The sequence below is a fragment of the Culex pipiens genome, chromosome 1 (assembly GCF_016801865.2).
Source record: "Culex pipiens pallens isolate TS chromosome 1, TS_CPP_V2, whole genome shotgun sequence".
Classification (NCBI taxonomy): Eukaryota; Metazoa; Arthropoda; class Insecta; order Diptera; family Culicidae; genus Culex; species Culex pipiens.
The window spans coordinates 126,424,818-126,446,888 of NC_068937.1; the positions used below are offsets into that span (position 1 = coordinate 126,424,818).

General features: G+C 31.4%; 1 protein-coding gene across 2 annotated transcripts in view; it reads left to right on the plus strand.

Annotated features, from left to right (window-relative positions):
- Positions 1-22,071, plus strand: part of LOC120421797 (uncharacterized) — a 418,386-nt gene that overhangs the window by 108,966 nt on the left and 287,349 nt on the right. Inside the window, exon 2 of one of the 2 annotated variants that reach the window (XM_052706539.1) lies at positions 3,701-4,037. The exons of the other annotated variant lie outside the window; for it this stretch is intronic. Coding sequence (XP_052562499.1) covers positions 3,992-4,037 — 46 coding nt within the window. The 5' untranslated portion in view covers positions 3,701-3,991. The remainder of the gene's footprint in view (positions 1-3,700; positions 4,038-22,071) is intronic. 2 annotated transcript variants of the gene reach the window in all.

Consider the following 22,071-nt stretch of genomic DNA (forward strand, 5'->3'; position numbering starts at 1 on the left):
GGAAGCGAAAAATCTCACAGAATGACATATCAAGGGTTAATATCCCTTTTACCATCCAAAAAGTGGGACGTAGTACCAACTCCCCAACGACGACGACAGCTTAGCAAAGCCAAATGATTTCCGTGCTGTGACTGTTGAACTGAATTGAAATGTCCTGACCGATAGAGGAAAACAGGGAGCACCCCCCGCACCGGTCGCAAGGGTTAATGGGAGAGCAATTGTCAGAATAATGACTGGAGTGTGTCAGTCGATCAAATCAAAGCATTATGGTCTCTGGTGCCGGGGTGAAGTGATTGTGGTGCCTTGCGTTTTCCACAATGATTGTTTTGGGAAATGTGGTTATGGGTGGGTGCCCACCGAAATTGGGCTTTTGAACTGAATAATGATCGTACCAAATCAATTAATTTTGATGGAAATTGAGTGATTATGGTCGAGATTTTATTGAATTGGATTTTAGTTCAAACTTCAAATTAAAAAACCAATATTGAAAAAACATTTGATAAAATAACTCATAAAGAACAAAAAATTAACAAATTAACAAATTAACAAATTAACAAATTAACAAATTAACAAATTAACAAATTAACAAATTAACAAATTAACAAATTAACAAATTAACAAATTAACAAATTAACAAATTAACAAATTAACAAATTAACAAATTAACAAATTAACAAATTAACAAATTAACAAATTAACAAATTAACAAATTAACAAATTAACAAATTAACAAATTAACAAATTAACAAATTAACAAATTAACAAATTAACAAATTAACAAATTAACAAATTAACAAATTAACAAATTAACAAATTAACAAATTAACAAATTAACAAATTAACAAATTAACAAATTAACAAATTAACAAATTAACAAATTAACAAATTAACAAATTAACAAATTAACAAATTAACAAATTAACAAATTAACAAATTAACATATTAACAAATTAACAAATTAACAAATTAACAAATTAACAAATTAACAAATTAACAAATTAACAAATTAACAAATTAACAAATTAACAAATTAACAAATTAACAAATTAACAAATTAACAAATTAACAAATTAACAAATTAACAAATTAACAAATTAACAAATTAACAAATTAACAAATTAACAAATTAACAAATTAACAAATTAACAAATTAACAAATTAACAAATTAACAAATTAACAAATTCACAAATTAACAAATTAACAAATTAACAAATTAACAAATTAACAAATTAACAAATTAACAAATTAACAAATTAACAAATTAACAAATTAACACATTAACAAATTAACAAATTAACAAATTTACAAATTAACAAATTAACAAATTAACAAATTAACAAATTAACAAATTAACAAATTAACAAATTAACAAATTAACAAATTAACAAATTAACAAATTAACAAATTAACAAATTAACAAATTAACAAATTAACAAATTAACAAATTAACAAATTAACAAATTAACAAATTAACAAATTAACAAATTAACAAATTAACAAATTAACAAATTAACAAATTAACAAATTAACAAACTAACAAATTAACAAATTAACAAATTAACAAATTAACAAATTAAAAAATTAAAAAATTAACAAATTAACAAATTAACAAATTAACAAATTAACAAATTAACAAATTAACAAATTAACAAATTAACAAATTAACAAATTAACAAATTAACAAATTAACAAATTAACAAATTAACAAATTAACAAATTAACAAATTAACAAATTAACAAATTAACAAATTAACAAATTAACAAATTAACAAATTAACAAATTAACAAATTAACAAATTAACAAATTAACAAATTAACAAATTAACAAATTAACAAATTAACAAATTAACAAATTAACAAATTAACAAATTAACAAATTAACAAATTAACAAATTAACAAATTAACAAATTAACAAATTAACAAATTAACAAATTAACAAATTAACAAATTAACAAATTAACAAACAAACAAATTAACAAATTAACAAATTAACAAATTAACAAATTAACAAATTAACAAATTAACAAATTAACAAATTAACAAATTAACAAATTAACAAATTAACAAATTAACAAAATTAACAAATTAACAAATTAACAAATTAACAAATTAACAAATTAACAAATTAACAAATTAACAAATTAACAAATTAACAAATTAACAAATTAACAAATTAACAAATTAACAAATTAACAAATTAACAAATTAACAAATTAACAAATTAACAAATTAACAAATTAACAAATTAACAAATTAACAAATTAACAAATTAACAAATTAACAAATTAACAAATTAACAAATTAACAAATTAACAAATTAACAAATTAACAAATTAACAAATTAACAAATTAACAAATTAACAAATTAACAAATTAACAAATTAACAAATTAACAAATTAACAAATTAACAAATTAACAAATTAACAAATTAACAAATTAACAAATTAACAAATTAACAAATTAACAAATTAACAAATTAACAAATTAACAAATTAACAAATTAACAAATTAACAAATTAACAAATTAACAAATTAACAAATTAACAAATTAACAAATTAACAAATTAACAAATTAACAAATTAACAAATTAACAAATTAACAAATTAACAAATTAACAAATTAACAAATTAACAAATTAACAAATTAACAAATTAACAAATTAACAAATTAACAAATTAACAAATTAACAAATTAACAAATTAACAAATTAACAAATTAACAAATTAACAAATTAACAAATTAACAAATTAACAAATTAAAAAATTTAAAAATTAACAAATTAACAAATTAACAAATTAACAAATTAACAAATTAACAAATTAACAAATTAACAAATTAACAAATTAACAAATTAACAAACTAACAAATTAACAAATTAACAAATTAACAAATTAACAAATTAACAAATTAACAAACTAACAAATTAACAAATTAACAAATTAACAAATTAACAAATTAACAAATTAACAAATTAACAAATTAACAAATTAACAAATTAACAAATTAACAAATTAACAAATTAACAAATTAACAAATTAACAAATTAACAAATTAACAAATTAACAAATTAACAAATTAACAAATTAACAAATTAACAAATTAACAAATTAACAAATTAACAAATTAACAAATTAACAAATTAACAAATTAACAAATTAACAAATTAACAAATTAACAAATTAACAAATTAACAAATTAACAAATTAACAAATTAACAAATTAACAAATTAACAAATTAACAAATTAACAAATTAACAAATTAACAAATTAACAAATTAACAAATTAACAAATTAACAAATTAACAAATTAACAAATTCACAAATTCACAAATTAACAAATTAACAAATTAACAAATTAACAAATTAACAAATTAACAAATTTCATTCAATGTAAAATGCAATCAAATAAAAACGAATGAATTATTTGATCATTAAACTGATTCGAATACAGTAACAATCCCCATTCCCCTCCAAAGCAAGCTCAGAAAAAATCCTTCAGGCTGAAAACGCCATTTTACCTGCTTCTTCTAAGACCTTTTCCCCACAAATCTTTACGACCATTCAGCGGTGTCACTTTTAATCAGAATACCTTCTTCCGGTGCTCTTAGTTGGTCCCATTTTCGCCGCTCTTAAGGCCTTTCGTTTATGACACTAATGCTAATCTGCGACCCCGTTTTTTTCTCTCTCTTTTTCCAGGAAAAACAAAAACATAACTGAAGCAAAAAAATACACACTCACACCCACAGCGGAAACACGCCAGAGACACCTTCTCACAAGCCACAAGCGTCATCTTGGAGGCGCATTTTCCTCCGATGGAAGGAAAAACAAAAACAGAGGAAAACCATCCCCCTCGAAACTAAAGTGAACCGCCGCCGTGGTTGAAAGTGGACACGTGAGACGCCGGGCACGTGTGGACGGGGGAAAAAAACAACAACAAACAGAAACACACTCACACAAACGAGAAGTAAAAATACAGAACATATCATCATGCTAGTGACACTGCTGAGATTCGTTTTCGTCGTCCTGATACTCGGTAAGTACGGTTTTGCGAAATTTCCCGCCCTTTTGACTAAAAGAAAAGTCAGGGAAAAAATCGTCAAAGACAAAGTTTTCCACCGTTCATTAAAGTTTTACCTGCTGTGAGCTCTATCTTAAGCTCGTCTAAAACTTCAAAGTAACAACGGAAGAAAAAAAACAACTCCCAAGGATAACCGCAAAAACAACACGGACGACCTTGAAAAAACCCGGCATGTTTTCCCTGCAGTAAGGTTTTTTTCTAGGCAGCTTTCACCACAAATTTTACCCTCCCTTTTGTTGTCCTAGTTGGGTGGTGAAAAGCATGCGCGTTGTGTATTCTAAGCTTTTTTTAGCGGGCGAAAAGCTCTCTGGATGAGATGGAGCTTTCAAGGATGCTTTCAGGATAACGGAAGCGACCACAGAGCTTCTGTGGCGAAAAGGGTGATGCCAGTGCTTTTAGGCGAAGTGTTGAGCTTTTTGGAGGTTGATTTTTTTTTGAAGCTTCGAATAAATACAGATAAGGACGAGATATTACAATTCAGGTAAGTGTAAAAAGCGTTTAGAACGATAAAAGCTTCTTCAAACGATAAAGCTTTTTGGAAGCTTTCACATAAAAAAGTTTCTAGAAAGTTCTGTGAAATTTCAGTAAAAGGATATCCTGGTAAAAGTTGATTTTTAAAGCTTATACTTTTTAAGCATCTAAGGATAAAGTGAATTTTTAAGTTCAATCATATCCATACAAATTAAGTATAAATTTTTAACTCGGATAAAAGTATGAGTTCCAGAATAAATGTGATTCAATTTTAAGTGCTGTAGAGGCAGTTTTTAGGTTAAAAAACATGTTATAATTTATTTTAAAACTGAACAGAGATCCAGATAATTTCCATTTTTTTATTTTAAAACTGAACAGAGATCCAGATAATTTCCAGAGATTCAGATTCATTTCTGATAATTTCTTTCATTTTAACATTTAACGATGGATCAACTATGGTCCCCTTGAAAGATGTCATGTAGGATGCTTTCTGTTAAGAAGAGCCGCGAAGTTAATTTTTGAAAAATGAATTAAAAATCTATTTTAATTCTGTTGCGGTCCTAAAAAGGGTCATTGTATTCAGAATAATAAGCTTTTTTGTTGTTAACAATTTGAGCTTTATTCTAGGAACTAATTTAGGGTGAGGCTTTCGAAGAAAAAAAAAGTTCTGACCACTTTCAGAGTAAGGTTTCGTTTTTAAAAAATCAAACTCCAACCACAATATTCAGCTCTTTCGAACATTTACCATTGAAGCCGAAAGTATATTCAGGATTTTTTATTTCAGCTCATGGTCACATGAAAGCTCATGATAATGTGAAGTGTTATTTTTTGTTTTGGTTGAAAGATAAGGTGCTTCCCGATAAAAGTGTTTAAGAAAATCTAACTTTCCAAGAATATTTTTGGGATTTTATTTTCTGTTTTAGACATTTCCATGCATCTGTGCTCTCTTATGCTAACTAGACCAAATTCTATGCACCAGGTTGCATTTGGAACATAAAATTAGCACTACTAACGCTGAAAATGTTTAATTTTCGAGGGAAAAGTGAATGGGTGCACCCTCATTGTTCAACTACAGCCCAGACTTAATTATCAGAAGAGCAATTCTCTACGAAATCGATCTTTTTTTTTAATTTTAATTTTTGTATTTTTTAATCCGGCTGAAACTTTTATGGTGCTTTCGGTATGCCCAAAGAAGCCATTTTGCATCATTAGTTTGTCCATATAATTTTCCATACAAATTTGGAAGCTGTCCGTACAAAAATGATGTATGAAAATTCAAAAATCAGTATCTTTTGAAGGAATTTTTTTATCGATTTGGTGTCTTCGGCAAAGTTGTAGGTATGGATAAGGACTACACTGAAAAGAAAGTGATACACATTAAAAAAAATTGGTGATTTTTAATTTAACTTTTTGTCACTAAAACTTGATTTACAAAAAGCACTATTTTTTATGTGTTTTAGGGAACATCAAATGCCAAATTTTCAGAAATTTCCAGGTTTTGCAAAAAATCTTTGAACGAGTTATGAACTATTGAATCAACACTGATTTTTTCAAAAAATCGAAATATTGGTCGCCAAAATGTTTAAACTTCATTTTACGATGAAACATCAAATATAAAAATAGTTTTTTTTTGCAAATCATGTTTTAGTGACAAAAAGTTAAATTAAAAATCACCAAATTTTTTTACCGTGTATCATTCTTTCTCAGTGTAGTCCTTATACATACCTACAACTAATGATGCAAAATGGCTTCTTTGGGCATACCGAAGGCCCCAAAAATGTTTCAGCCTGATTGAAAAATACAAAAAAAAAATCGAATGACCGAAATCTGAGAGAATTGCTTAAAAGGCTTTTCATCTCAAATCCCATTTTTTTATCGAAATTTATATTTTATAAAACACCCTAATCGTGAATCAAGCTTATTTTCAACCAAACCTAAAGTTGACTCATCTAATTGTCATGAGTTTCCGTTTGTAGATGAGTTCCATTAAAAATTCTGAATATTTGTTTGGCTTTTATGGACATTTTTAAAGAAAGAGTTGAATATTTGATTCTAACCATATATTTTCTTGAGAAATGAAACAAAATTCAAATACTAAGCCTTCTTTTAATTTGATCAGTATTAAAAAAAAATAACTGAAATCCAGCCTGTACATACAGTCCTTGTATGTGGTAGTTTATTCATTTTTTATTCCCATAAAAAAATGGGAATTTTGTTTTTGAGGATACGCTTAAATAATTTAAAACAATATTTGAAACACGTCTACTTGAGCTGTTTCTAACACGCCTGTACAGGATAAAGCCGCATTTAAAATCTTGCATTAAAAAAATATTAAAAACCTTGATATTATTTTCCGGAGTTTTATTAACTTGATTTCTTTAAATAGTGTGGTAATCACCACCACTACATTCCCAAGTTACATGCTAAACAGAACGACCGTTTGTGTCTCTGTTTCGTATCGTCCTTCGTTACACGCACTTAATGCGTGTTGACGATGCGCATGAGCATGTGGCTTGGAAATGCAGGAAGTAACCGTAATAAAGTTTTATTACGGTTCGTCTAGCGTCGGCGTGGGATTAGGACTCCCGCCGACATTTAGGGTCAGATGTCGGTTCTCAGAAGTGTTGTAGGTAGAGAACCGACTGTAGAATTGTAAAATAAAGTTAGTCTTAAACGAACCTTCAGAGAGGAAACATATCCTCGTATTTATTCAATAATATCACTGCCCGAGCCAAATCTCTACATTGGTGGCAGCGCTTAAAGAACCACGCCGGTCTTTAAGATTTTTTTTTTAACGTGTGCGAGACGGTACAAAATCGCAAGTTAATTTTGTGGTTCTGCGTATTATCGGAGGTTAAATTTTGTCCGGCCAGCAAAATCAATTGGTGCACTAGTACGACGCCATTTGGATCAGCGGTGAAATTCATCAAGCGACCGTAGGAGTCTGGATAATTTGAAGCAGAGCACCAATGGTCGGCGTCATCGTAATCAACAACCCAAGAAAACGGAAATAACTTGGGAAGGACGTAATCAACGCATCGAATACGAGCGTTGCAAGGCTGGAATCTGCTACGACAATATTAGCGGTGCAAGCGCCTGCAAGTGCAGTGCAAGTGACTGAATAACGTCATTCATCGTGATCATCGCAGCAGGACGTCCAAGGAACATCCCAGAATTTTTGATGCAACCAAAGATCATCGCAGCAGGACGTTCAAGGAACATCGAATTGGAGCATCGATCGGTGGATCCAACAGTGGACAGCAGGTTAGGGTTTTTAACTTAGAATTATTGTTTCTTCATTTTTTCAAAATGTTTTTTGATCGCAGTTATGCATTCAATATTATTCCTGAGCTTACAGGCCAGGATAATTTGGAAATTTTTCTTTGTCAGTGCGACTCTATTTATGAAGAGTTCGGTAAAACTGATTGTGAAAAGAGTCTTTTGGCCATAATCAGGCGAAAAGTTCCAGTTTCTATCTGGAGTTCCCTGAGAAAGTGCAGTGATTACACTTCAATTAAAGAAGTTTTATTATCAAAATTTGGAGATGACACTCCTTTGAGTATACTTCTACATTCAGTCACGACGATATTTCAAAATTCGTCAGAATGTTTAGAGGAATATTTTTATAGAGCTCAAGAGTTATTTAATAGAATACTCTTGCGCACTGAAGTTATATTAGAGGGATCGTTTAAGGACTCCAGGGAATTAGACCCTGTAAAAAAAATTTACAATACTTTAATGGTTGAATCATTTATAAAAGGAATAAATGATCAACATTTTAAGATTTTGCTTTTGACAAATAGTGTAGAAAATTTGGAATCAATTTTCGATTTTATTAAAAAATCTAAATTAATTATTGATTTTACTGCAACAGCTCTTCCTAATGATAATTGTCAAAATAATGATAATAATTTCACATCATTTCACAGGCAAAATAATGACATTTCAAAAATTAAAATAGGACAGATTACTGTAAAATCACGTGCTATAAAATGTTATTTTTGTCGAAAAATTGGTCATCGTGAACGCAGTTGTAGGTTCAAGAAAAAAATTATAAACTACAATAAAGCGTGTAAAAGTGAATTTGATGAAACTCAAACAAATAAAATTGGTTTCATTCACACAAAACAAAATTGTTTTGAAACTCCTCCAGATATTTCTGTTGGAGATTTAATAAGAAAATTGGACATGAAAAAGTCTAAATTTAAAACAAATTTTTCAAGTAGTAATTCAAAAATGGCAATAATAACCAAAGGCAATAAAAACTTAGTTAACATTGATGCATTTTCAACGTTTAGTTGATGCTCAATATATTTTCAAAACTATTTACCTTTTGGTATATAACCCTGCTAATTCAAACTGACTCGATTTGATTTTTTTCACAGCGTGCAATTCTTAACAAGATAATTATTCGAACAAGCCTGTCGAGCTTGGCGTATGCAGTCATACCTTTAAAATGAGGTCCCTGTACTTCCATATAATTGTGTCTTGATTTAAGAACGAGTTCGAGCAGCATTAATAGAGATATTTTGTTGAGGCAAAACATTCTCTTCGTGTTTCTGCTCATGAAGAATTCCATAACAATGGCTGGAGTTATTAAAATTCCAATAAGACTATGAAAACCATAGCAATTGTCCGTGTTATGAAGTGGCATTAATTGTCAATTTGAACTAGAAACAGCCATGTATGATTGTTAAGAAGTTCAATTATGTTCCCAAGTAGAAGGAACAGGGTTCCAGAAGATTGATACTAACAACTATTGTTGTGAAAGTTCAACTTTTGAAGTTATGCGTTATTAAGTGAGTTCAGTAAAAAAAATCGAATACATAAAAACATTCAATCAATGACTTCTTGCGTTAGTTCTTTGTTTCTTCATTATAGTTTTTGTCCCAAATATAAAGAATCCCTACTGAAGATATTAAAAAGAGAAAATAGTCTCTGTAATTATGATTTGGTTTAAGTACTTGATAGTACTTCAAACCAAAATTTATGGGGGAAGGGATACCGGTGTATCACCCTGTTTTATTTTAATTAAATTATTATGAAAGTTTAAAACTGGTAATCAAACATAAAAAAATGAAGTAAATAATAATAAAATAGTCAAAAAATAAGTTTCAGGACAATCATAAATAAATAAGATAAGTTTCAACAATATAAGTCCTTAAATTTAAACTCAATTCTTTGAAGCATGAAAGTAAACAGTAATTGTTCAGTTAAAGTTAACACAAAGTTTGAAAAATACATTGCTTCACAAATAATTAAATATCATTTCAAACAAAAACTTTTACAAAAACAGAAAGGTTTTCTAGTTGGAAACAAATATGTAAACTATTATACGACTGGTTGAAACAAAATAAGAAAAAAAGATCAACTAACAAATGTTAGTAAAAAATGTTATCACATTTTTGTTTATAGGGGTGAGTGATGTGGTAATCACCACCACTACATTCCCAAGTTACATGCTAAACAGAACGACCGTTTGTGTCTCTGTTTCGTATCGTCCTTCGTTACACGCACTTAATGCGTGTTGACGATGCGCATGAGCATGTGGCTTGGAAATGCAGGAAGTAACCGTAATAAAGTTTTATTACGGTTCGTCTAGCGTCGGCGTGGGATTAGGACTCCCGCCGACATTTAGGGTCAGATGTCGGTTCTCAGAAGTGTTGTAGGTAGAGAACCGACTGTAGAATTGTAAAATAAAGTTAGTCTTAAACGAACCTTCAGAGAGGAAACATATCCTCGTATTTATTCAATAATATCACTGCCCGAGCCAAATCTCTACAATAGTCATATATCAGTCAATTTCCGACCAAATGTAACCAAATCGTCATCTTGTGAAGGAGCTATTAGACTATGGCAAACAAACAAAGTCGCATTTTTTTGTGTGTGACAGTTTGCCGAACTCGCAAACATAGCCAAATGCATGCAAGCTGACATTTCTGCAAACAAACCCAGGCAAACCGCCGAACTGTCACAAAATTTGGTTGTTTGTGAATTTGTTTGTTTGTTTGTCGCACTTTTTTGAGCAACTGAAATGAAAAATTTCATAACCTTCAAGGAAACTGAAATCAATGTAAGCTCATTCCGATTCTTTGAAATTTTACCGATTGATGAAATTTTTTTTTTTAAGTTTGTTCTCATCCATTTCAACAATTTATTTACAATTTCAAAAGTCAGAATAAACAAATCACCTCATGAATGACCTAAAAATTAAAGTTGCTGACCGATTAAAGTCTCCAATGATTCAACGACGTTCCTTTTCTTACTGATACAATCGTTCAAGAGGAATCGTCCCAATAAAATAGAGCAACATTGTGGCACAACTGAAAAAGAATTGTCCTTTTTCCCCGCCATCAACCAAAGGACAAAACGATCACCCTTCCCTTCCCTTTGTATCCTTATTGAAGTTAGGAGCAAAAAAAAAAGGCAAGAAAAGAAGGAAAAAGTGAGTTTGTAATAAAGTAAACAGCTCGAGCAGCCGGGACACGCGAGCTAAATTAAAACTAATTAAATTCAACTATTTCGCTGGCGGGACAGTTGAAATAAAAAGAGTCATTATCACTCGCGCTGATGGTCATTGCTGATGTCCTTTAGCACCTTCTACCACCGTGGGATGGAGTCCTTGGGAGGGTGGGAAAGCTGGGTGAAAGTGTGAGATGAAGTTGATTAAAATGTGTCGAACTTTTTGTTTTATTTTTTGTGACGATAGCTTTTAAATATTAGCAAAAGAATTTTGATGTTTTATTACAAGAAAAGAGAAAATTTCATTCATGTTTTCTATTGAATAATGTATTTATGAAAATTAAAACAAAATAACTTAAAATGAATAATTGAATCGTTATCTAGCGATTGCAAACCATCCCCCGAATTTCCCAAGGATTAAAAAAGTTTCCGATTTCAATCTACGCGCAGCTCAATTACGTCCAATTATGCTTTGACGAGCTGAAAAGAGGCGTATTTCACCATCATTACCAACCCCCAACCAAGGGGCATCACTTTCCCGCGAGTGAGACCACTTAATCCGCCCAAGCTTAAATCGTCATGACGCTTCACAGTAACGAGGAGCGTTTGAAGAGTTTTTCCCGGAGGAAAAAAAAACTGCGTGAAAATTATGCCCTCTAATCCTCGGGACTGGTCCTGGCCGTGCTGATACCGTCCGTCAGCTGAGACTCGGAAGAAAAGTTCTTCGTGGACAACAGCAAGCTGATAATAAAACGTTCAAGCCCTCGTGGAAGAGATTAACCGTTGAGGTTGTGAAAATGATGACGAACCTACAACACGTGGCTGTACTAGTTGCGTTTGGCCGGAATCATATCCCCCGGGGGAAATGAATTTGTCACAGTCGTCAGTTTTTACTCGGAAAAGTGTCCATTTTTACCCTTTTGGGTTGCGAAAGTTGGTCTCCACGTGTAGCGCACCGATTAGAGTGGAAAGAACTAATTGGCTTCATGTAACCCTTAGTGAACAATTCTCTAAAATTCATCATTCATCGTTCAACGTCATGCAACAAGATCACAACACCAGCAGCCAGGGTCAAGCAAAGTTGAAACAAACCTGTTTGACAGATATAACCGTGCCAGTGGAACAAGTTTCAGTCCATTTTTGAGGACTTCTCACGCATCAGCGAGTTTCCTGCGAGTGTTCACGTGGGCAGATTTTCAGGGACTTTTTGCCCAACTGCCATGTTTCAGTGTTTTTTCTAGCAGCTCGCCTGTGTTATCAGTACTTGGACACTGTCGTCATTGGCTAACTGACTGACTGGTATTTGCTCAGCCACGTGGAAACCTGCAATGTGGGACTGGGTGTAATGATAACGGAATGAGATTTCGGTTCGCTGATGGATAAGTTAAATAAGTTTGGATGGGACTGTTGAGTAATACTGGTGGTTGGGGGCTCTGGTTGATGTTATTTACTAATTGAGTTGATGTTATTTTACAATTAACTTTAAAAGTAATTTTGTTCAATGCACGAGAAAGAACACAACAGAATCTATATTTATTCCAAAACTATCCACATTCCGTTTCCATTTCACAAACCTTTCAAATATTAAATCATTTCCGGACATTCCCTGAACATTTCATAAATATTGGTTGAACACACCAAGAACACACCACAAGTTTTGAGTTTTATAATATCCAAGTTTAGTCTGACATTGTCGTCAGCTTTTTCGTTGTTAATATTATAATTTATTTTAACAATAAATAACTAAAAATCCTTCTTAAAAATTGCGACATCAAATTAAATGACTGTTGCCATAGTTTTCAAAGTTATCTGAAATGTCTCAATAATTTTACGGAAAAAACATTGGAAAATTCATTAAAACAAAATTTCCTTGGTATATTCCATTGGCAAACATGATTACAAAATAATAATGTAAATTTTGGAAAAAAAAAATGCTGAAGATGGAATCAAAATTTGTAGATTGTTTGTTTTTCCAGTTGCTAAACTTATCCTCACTTTCAGAGGTATATATTTAGGATTAATATTCTGATTTTTTATTAAAAAATAATCATAGCAAAAAAATATAAAGGATACAAAATTAATTACGAGCCATCCCAAGTAACATTTTTAAACCAACTAGCCACCACCTAGTTTTATTGAGGTTTTATGATAGCATCTTGATTGCTTTATAGTTTTATTTAGGCATTCACCGCAACCAATAAGCAAGAGCTAATTAGTAGGTTCTAACAAGGTTTTATGCCTCGGACATAAAACCTTGTGACAATAAAAGCTAAATGGCTTTTAATAAGGTTTTATGAAAGTTTTAAGAGAGTCTTGAAAACCCAATGGCAATGTCATGCCAAACGGTTTTATCGCATGCTTTTTTAAAACCCAGGGTGTTTTAGCTGTCAAGTGCCAATAGGCATGCAAAAAGCTTACTTAAAACCATAAGCTCCTGAAAAAGCATTTAAAGCGGCCAATTAGCAGTGCATAAATATGGCGCTGAACGCGTGTTCGGATTGAATTTGATTGACCGCCATCTTGGTTGAAAAAATAGAAAACTGAAAAATTTGATTTAAATTTGATGAAAACACACATTTATGCTGAATTTCTGGTATGATTGATATAGCGATAAATGTTTAAAAATATTTTGAACATTTTTTTCAAAGAATTGCAATACAATATTTTTTAACATTAAACACTATGATTACAAAATATTGATTTTTGATGAAGCGAGTTGAATTTTTTGGCTCTATCTCCCCTACATTTATCAATAAAATTTCAACCGCAGCTGAATTTGAGCCATCAATTGCGAGAAATAAGCTTTCAAATTATTTGGATTACCTCTAATATCTATTATTTATCATCGCCATTTTTGACAACCATCTCCATAATTTCATTTGGCAAGACGAAGACTTATTTTTGCCAAAATAAAACCTATTTGGCATAAGACGTTTGAAAACGTATGAAATGTCATTTTTCCATAACTCCTGACTAGGTTTTAACAAAGGTTTTATCAAGGCTTTGAGGATGTTGTTAGGATTCAGTTGTAATGCCTTGAACTCCTATGTAGGTTTTATAAATAGGCCGTATCAACCTTTTGCGGAGGTCCTTTTGGGTTTAAAGTGGGGTTCATCAAGGTTCTGGGGAGTTTGTTACGACTAAGGGGTTTTAATGTTGGTTTTGGCTGATAGGTTTTATAGCGGTTGTGACAGCTTTGATAAAGCCTAAAATGTTACTTGGGATGGTATCAACATTGGAATGAAAAATCCGTTTTTTGATATCTCGTGACGGAGGTGCGGTACTACCCCTTCCATTTTTGAACATGCGAAAAAAGAGGTGTTTTTCAATAATTTGCAGCTTGAAACGGTGATGAGATAGAAATTTAATGTCAAAGGGACTTTTATGTGAAATTGTACGCCCGATTTGATGGCGTACTCAGAATTCCGAAAAACGTATTGTTCATCGAAAAAAAAAACACTTAAAAAGTTTTAAAACTGTGCCATTTTCCGTTACTCGACTGTACAAAATTTTGGAACATGTCATTTTAAGGGAAATTTAATGTACTTTTCGAATCTATATTGACCCAGAAGAGTCATGTTTTCATCTAAAACAAAATTTTTCATTTTAAAATTTCGTTTTTTTTTACTTTGCAGGGTTATTTTTTAGAGTGTAACAATGTTCTACAAAGTTGTAGAACAGACAATTACAAAAAAATGATATATAAACATAAGGGGTTTGATTTAAAACATCACGAGTTATCGCAATTTTACGAAAAAAAGTTTTGAAAAAGTTACTTTTTGCTTGGGACCATCCATAAACCACGTGGACACTTCAGGGGGGGGGAGGGGTTTGGCGATTGTCCACGATCCATACAAAAAAGTTTTTTTTTTGTATGAACAATTGTCCACGAGGGGGGGGGGGGGTTGAGATTCCCAAAAAAGTGTCCACTTGGTTTATGGATGGTCCCCTTATAAAATTAAAAAAAAATTTTTTGGAGAAATCTCTAATATACTGTTAAACAAAACTTTTAAAATATTTTTTAACGTGCAAAATCAAATTTGGAATTGAAAACAACTTAAGTTGTTACACCTATTTTTATAAAGTGCGCCGTTTTCAAGTAAAAGGAATTTTAAGATGATGTTTTTAAAAATAATCCTCCTCAGAAACTATTGAATCGATTGAATGTGTAAAATAAAACTTTTGTGAGATTTGCTATTTTTATTCTACAAAAATGTTTCCAAAATGAGAAGTTTCAAGAGAAACCCAATGCGTTTATTTTGTACATTTTCAAAGGTTTCGCTAGAAAAACACACTTATTTTAAACATTTTAAATGTTGGGCTCGATTTGAAATTTTCGAAATTATTTTTGTAGAAATGAACAGAAATTTGACAAAAGTTTCATTTTCTAACAATAAAATTCGATCCAAAAATTATGAGTTATCGCGAGTTGAAAAATGAGGGCGTTTTTCACAAAATTAAAGCTATATGAGCCGATATCTTAGCAACCAGCAGTTGATCAACAAAGTCAAGAAATTTTCAGTCCTTTGAAACATATCAAAAAGTTTCAAAAATTAAAAAAATATGTCTACGGATCGAAACCTACTACTTTACCGAAGACACCGAATCGGTCAGAAAATCCCATCTCAAGATACAGAATTTCGAATTTTCACATGTCCATTTTGTAAGACCAGTATTGTATGAATTCTATGGAAAAAAAAACTATTGGTGCAAACTGGCTTGAAACAGGGAATGCAACCCAAATGAAAAAAATACAACAAAATCAAAGTATTTAAAGGAATTGCAACAATTTTATACTTAAAGATAGCCTTAACTCTGTGCTTATCAAATGATAGAATTCGTTATAAATCCTAATCAATAAAATGACCAACCTATTTTCTATACCAAGCATTTTATACAACCTCTAAAACAATCCAATTCCTCATCGGTTTATAAACGTTCTACAATTTTGTTGTCAACCATAACATGACCGGAAGTGGAAGAAAAAAATAAAAAAATTCTACTATTTTTGGCCAACAAAAACTTTGTGTATAAATTGAGTGAAGAATATTTTTAGTTATATCTGGTCGATGATATACGTGGAAATAAGTTTATTAGATTAGATAACATTATTTCTAAATAAATGTGAAAAGCATGGACACGCCTCAGTGGTTTTGAAGTTTAAGACAAGATTATTTATTCAGCATTGAAAAGGTGAAAAAAATATATGTATGGAATGCTTATTCTTCTCTTCTTCAAATTGTGAATTATCCCTTGAAAATCCCTTGAATTTTAAGCGAAACATTAAAATTAGCTAATAAAATCTTTAAACTGTTCACAGAAAACTCTTATGTCACCCTTGAGGCATTTCCCTTCTCTTTTCCACCTTCCTCAACTAACTATGGCCCAAGAAATGCATCCATCTTTTGCAACCCTTTGTTGACTCGCAAATCCCTCGGTTTTCCTCCACCCTCTAAAAACACCCCTCCAAATCGACCTGTAAGGTGCAACGACGCAGCATAATTTATGGCTCCCTTCCCCACGCCCTCCCTCGTTACAAGCCCGTTGCCCCTACAGTTCTGCAATTTGCTGTTATCAAGGCAGCCCGCTCTCCGCTGCCTGCAAAGCTTCGAGAGTTGTTCCAAGTATTAAGGTAAAACGGTTCTTTTTCTCCTCATTTCACTGCTTCTCAGAAAGACGCCAAACTTTCAGCCGTCCAAAACCAAGGCACAAATACAAACTCACACACACACACACCCAGCCCGCCAAAGGCCTTGCGGGACATTCTTGGTTTGCAACTATGTGACACGACCAAAACCTCCAGACGCAAAAGAAAAGAGAAGAAAAAAAGGAAAACTTGCTGGAAAAGTGCATTCTGGCGGTGCAGTAAGGGAGGGAGGGAGGAAAATTTAACCTTCTCTGTGGGAAAAAAAGATCGACGACGGCACACAACCTTTGAGTTTCATAAATTTTCAGGTGACACGCAACCATTCACCGCCGAGAGTTGACTAACTCTTCTTACCGTTTGAGGTGGTGGGCTCTTGCTGGGCCATGGAATTTCGGAAAACTTTGGCGTGGCGATAACGTGGCTTTGAGCAAGCTGTTGTTGTTGCTGTCGTGGTGGAAAGTTTAGCATTGAATAGTTTGATGAAAGGGGTTTTTAGGGAAAAGCTTTGAATTGAGTTTGAACTTTGAATTGATTAAAAAGTAAAATTTAAGGTTGTTTAAATTAAATAGCCAAATAATCTTTACAAATTGTTAACATAAAATGGAAAAAATCTAGATTGTATTGAGAAAAAATACAGAAACCATCCTTTTTTCAAAATTTCAAGGTAGACAAGTTCCCAAAACACCATAAAAACCAACCCACAACAACCAACTATGTGAAAACCACACCTCAATCGCTCCTTCTCCCCTATTTCCCCGCCTAATTGTCCTCATCGCAAAATTTGAACCAAAAATTTCCCAACCCCCCACTAAAAACAACAACCGCCCTTTTCATCGGGAAAATTCGCGCTCCCGAGGTGAGACCCACTTGAAACTTTGCCCTCTCGGTCGAATTTCGCCTGATGCCCCCTCAACAATTAGACTCGAGTGGCCCCTTTCTCTCTGGTCGTCCTAGGACTAGTACCTAGTTTGCCACGGGTTCAAGTGGCCAAAAGTGGATTATAAATTTAATTTTATCCTCTTTTAGCTGGCTGCATTTTGAGCTGGGTTGCATGGAAATGCAAACAAGAGGGGGGGAGGTTGGGAAAGTTTTTCCTTTTTTTCGAGCAAAGGACGGCGAGGACGAAAGGTGGTTTATGGATTATGCGAGAAAAGAAGGTAAGAGTTTTTTTGGCTTTTGCACCTTTAATTTATGGGATTTTTTTTCGGAATAAATTTAGCAACCCCAAACTTGTACCCGTGCACAACTAAATATTCAAGCTGGGCTTGAAGTTTTGCACAATGTCTTGTGGTTTGGTAAAAGGTTGACCTGCTTTGCGATAGAAAACCAAAGTTTTTACCTCTTAAAAATGGCTGCAGTGACTGCACTGATAAGGGACGGAAAAGGGCATTATTTATTTAAAAAAATAAAGCTTCTGAAAAGACCAGTAAATCTGCTTTTTTTATACTTTTGATCAAATTTTACACGATTGAGCCTATTTTTTTAAATATGACAAAGACAAGTAATTTCTTTGCAAATATTAACCCTCTACTGCCTAAATTTTTTCCGAAAATGTTTATTTTTCCCGTGTTCAAGAGGTCATTTTGAGCCACTTTTGTTCTACGAAAAACTTAACTTCTCTTGTTTTATGTTTTTCTTGTTTCATTTTTAGTAGTTTAATTTGCATTTGTCTTGTTTAGTTAAAGTTTGTTTTTGGTAGTATTTGGCCTATTCTACCACCACCTATCATTACATTTTGCCTATCTAATTTTTTCATGTTTTTACAGTCACTTTTTAAGTTTTTTGCTTGTTTTCATATTTTTTGCTATAAAATGGCACCTTCCCATTAAAATTTTAAAAAATGCGTAGAGGCATAGTCTAGGATACTAGAAAAATTACTGCATACTTTTTTTTGACTTAATATATAGGAAATTTTTGTAAAAAACACAGCCCAACTTTGGCCCTTAGAAAAATGACATTTTTAAAAACATTGGCAAAGTCACATAAAACAAGTAAAACTTCCAACCCATTAATTTTCCGAAATTTTAAGAGTTCTTCTTTCCATTGCTTTTTATAGATCAAAAATTGGAGGAAAATGGATTTTTGGCGATTTTTTTAATCGAAGCCCGTCTAAAGGCGGGGTCAGGTTGTAGAGGACTAAGAAAAAGAACACGTTATTCTGAAGTTAAAAAGATTCAACGTCAAAGGAATCCTCTTAGTTTTTTTAAAAAAACTAAAAACAGAGTTCCAGAACTCAAACCATAAATGAGACAAATAAAATATTCAAAGGATCCTATGAAAAAATGCTTAATTTTTCAACAAAAAAAATATTTAAAAAGAGAAAAGTTCAAAAAATTCGTTGTTAATGTTTGTTTTATGTTTTATGTTTTATGTTTTATGTTTTATGTTTTATGTTTTATGTTTTATGTTTTATGTTTTATGTTTTATGTTTTATGTTTTATGTTTTATGTTTTATGTTTTATGTTTTATGTTTTATGTTTTATGTTTTATGTTTTATGTTTTATGGTTTATGTTTTATGTTTTATGTTTTATGGTTTATGTTTTATGTTTTATGTTTTATGTTTTATGTTTTATGTTTTATGTTTTATGTTTTATGTTTTATGTTTTATGTTTTATGTTTTATGTTTTATGTTTTATGTTTTATGTTTTATGTTTTATGTTTTATGTTTTATGTTTTATGTTTTATGGTTTATGTTTTATGTTTTATGTTTTATGGTTTATGTTTTATGTTTTATGTTTTATGTTTTATGTTTTATGTTTTATGTTTTATGTTTTATGTTTTATGTTTTATGTTTTATGTTTTATGTTTTATGTTTTATGTTTTATGTTTTATGTTTTATGTTTTATGTTTTATGTTTTATGTTTTATGTTTTATGTTTTATGTTTTATGTTTTATGTTTTATGTTTTATGTTTTATGTTTTATGTTTTACGTTTTATGTTTTATGTTTTATGTTTTATGTTTTATGTTTTATGTTTTATGTTTTATGTTTTATGTTTTATGTTTTATGTTTTATGTTTTATGTTTTATGTTTTACGTTTTATGTTTTATGTTTTATGTTTTATGTTTTATGTTTTATGTTTTATGTTTTATGTTTTATGTTTTATGTTTTATGTTTTATGTTTTATGTTTTATGTTTTATGTTTTATGTTTTATGTTTTATGTTTTATGTTTTATGTTTTATGTTTTATGTTTTATGTTTTATGTTTCTTGTTTCTTGTTTCTTGTTTCTTGTTTCTTGTTTCTTGTTTCTTGTTTCTTGTTTCTTGTTTCTTGTTTCTTGTTTCTTGTTTCTTGTTTCTTGTTTCTTGTTTCTTGTTTCTTGTTTCTTGTTTCTTGTTTCTTGTTTCTTGTTTCTTGTTTCTTGTTTCTTGTTTCTTGTTTCTTGTTTCTTGTTTCTTGTTTCTTGTTTCTTGTTTCTTGTTTCTTGTTTCTTGTTTCTTGTTTCTTGTTTCTTGTTTCTTGTTTCTTGTTTCTTGTTTCTTGTTTCTTGTTTCTTGTTTCTTGTTTCTTGTTTCTTGTTTCTTGTTTCTTGTTTCTTGTTTCTTGTTTCTTGTTTCTTGTTTCTTGTTTCTTGTTTCTTGTTTCTTGTTTCTTGTTTCTTGTTTCTTGTTTCTTGTTTCTTGTTTCTTGTTTCTTGTTTCTTGTTTCTTGTTTCTTGTTTCTTGTTTCTTGTTTCTTGTTTCTTGTTTCTTGTTTCTTGTTTCTTGTTTCTTGTTTCTTGTTTCTTGTTTCTTGTTTCTTGTTTCTTGTTTCTTGTTTCTTGTTTCTTGTTTCTTGTTTCTTGTTTCTTGTTTCTTGTTTCTTGTTTCTTGTTTCTTGTTTCTTGTTTCTTGTTTCTTGTTTCTTTTCGAAATTTTTCTTGTTGTCTCGATTTCAAATTTGTTTTGCTTTCAAACAATGCATTGTTTATTTACTCTGGCCTCGAAGCAAATAAAAACTTGTTGCCTCACCATGTCACAACACCACTCACAAGAATGCGTTGAAAGAAGTCAATTTTCCTCACCATTTCCCGCCACTTCAAAGAGAAAGCCACAATTTTCCGACAGCAGCTTTGAATGGGCCTTTGCGCAGTCAATCGTTGGGACGTTCCATTCAGCGCTAAAAACGACTTGATCGATGATGAAAGTGCCACTCATTCATGAGCTCTTTTTTGCCGTTGATTTCCTTTGAATCGGTATCGATTGAGAAACGCTTGAGCAAAGTTTCACTGTAACACACTTTTTTCCGATGGTAATTAAGTTAATGGTTTTGAGACAAGTTTCACCTAACTTTTTTTGTGGAAATTTCCTAAAGATAATTGAAGCATGACGAAGCTTAACGTGAAAACTGTTACTTCATAACTTTGCTCTAGGGAACAAAAAGTACCAACCCACAAAAAAAACGTAATTCTTTTCATGCCAACCGCCGGCCCGATAAACCTGTCCACACTGTGTTGATTTACGACACAATCTTTCGCTAATCTGACTTCCGCCATTTTGGCCCTGAAGGTGCGCGGGGGAGGGGAAACCACTTTTGAACCAAACTGCAGGACTAGTGCCAGCCAGGGGTCAAAAATGTCGTTTTAATCAGTTACTACCAACCACTTTGTAGGGGGCAGCTAAGGTGCACAAAAAAGGTCAAAATTCGTTAGGTAACACTGTACGCAAGACATTTTTTACATAAATCATGAGGATATTTTGAAAAATATTTGAAATCAAGTAAAAAATCTTCAAGAAAATAATAAAATCAAATGTTCATGATCGTACAAAAAAAGGAAATTTTCAACAACCTACCAACCACACCACCTTCGGTAGTGGGTAAGGTTATGGTATGACCACCCCCTTCTTCCCCCACCTGCTGCTGAGCAGCCACAAAGAAATTCAAAAGTTAAAGGGTAGAAAAATCGGTTTCAAGCGTAATCAAGTGCCACCTCAACCCGAAAGCAAATACACACCTGGCGGCAGAGTGTGGCGGCTGCGTGCTTCGGTGCACTTTTGGGAACTGTGTTGTTGTTCGTTCTGATGGTAAATATTGTTTAATTAGAAACGACGACGACGACTGCAGCTGCAGGTTATGTTGCAGAGTTCTAAAATTGGGCAGCTAAGCTATAATTAAGTGTCTGGACGGGTTTAATTTACGATCCGGGGTAAGCTTGCTCTAAAAAGGAAATTAAACAATTATCCAGGAATTTTCTTTTGAATTAAAAGTTTGAATAATGTGATTGTATTTGAAGAAGACGTAGAAGGAAGTGTTTTTTTAGCAAGGATTTTTTGTCATAATTGACATTTTTCCGAAAATATAATAATACATTTTTTAACGGCAAACACTTTTGACAGTTCTAAACGGTAAAACATGTATTAAATCGTCAGTGTAAAACACACAGCAAAAAATCTGATGGTAAAATCGCATTCAAAAGCATGCACATCAG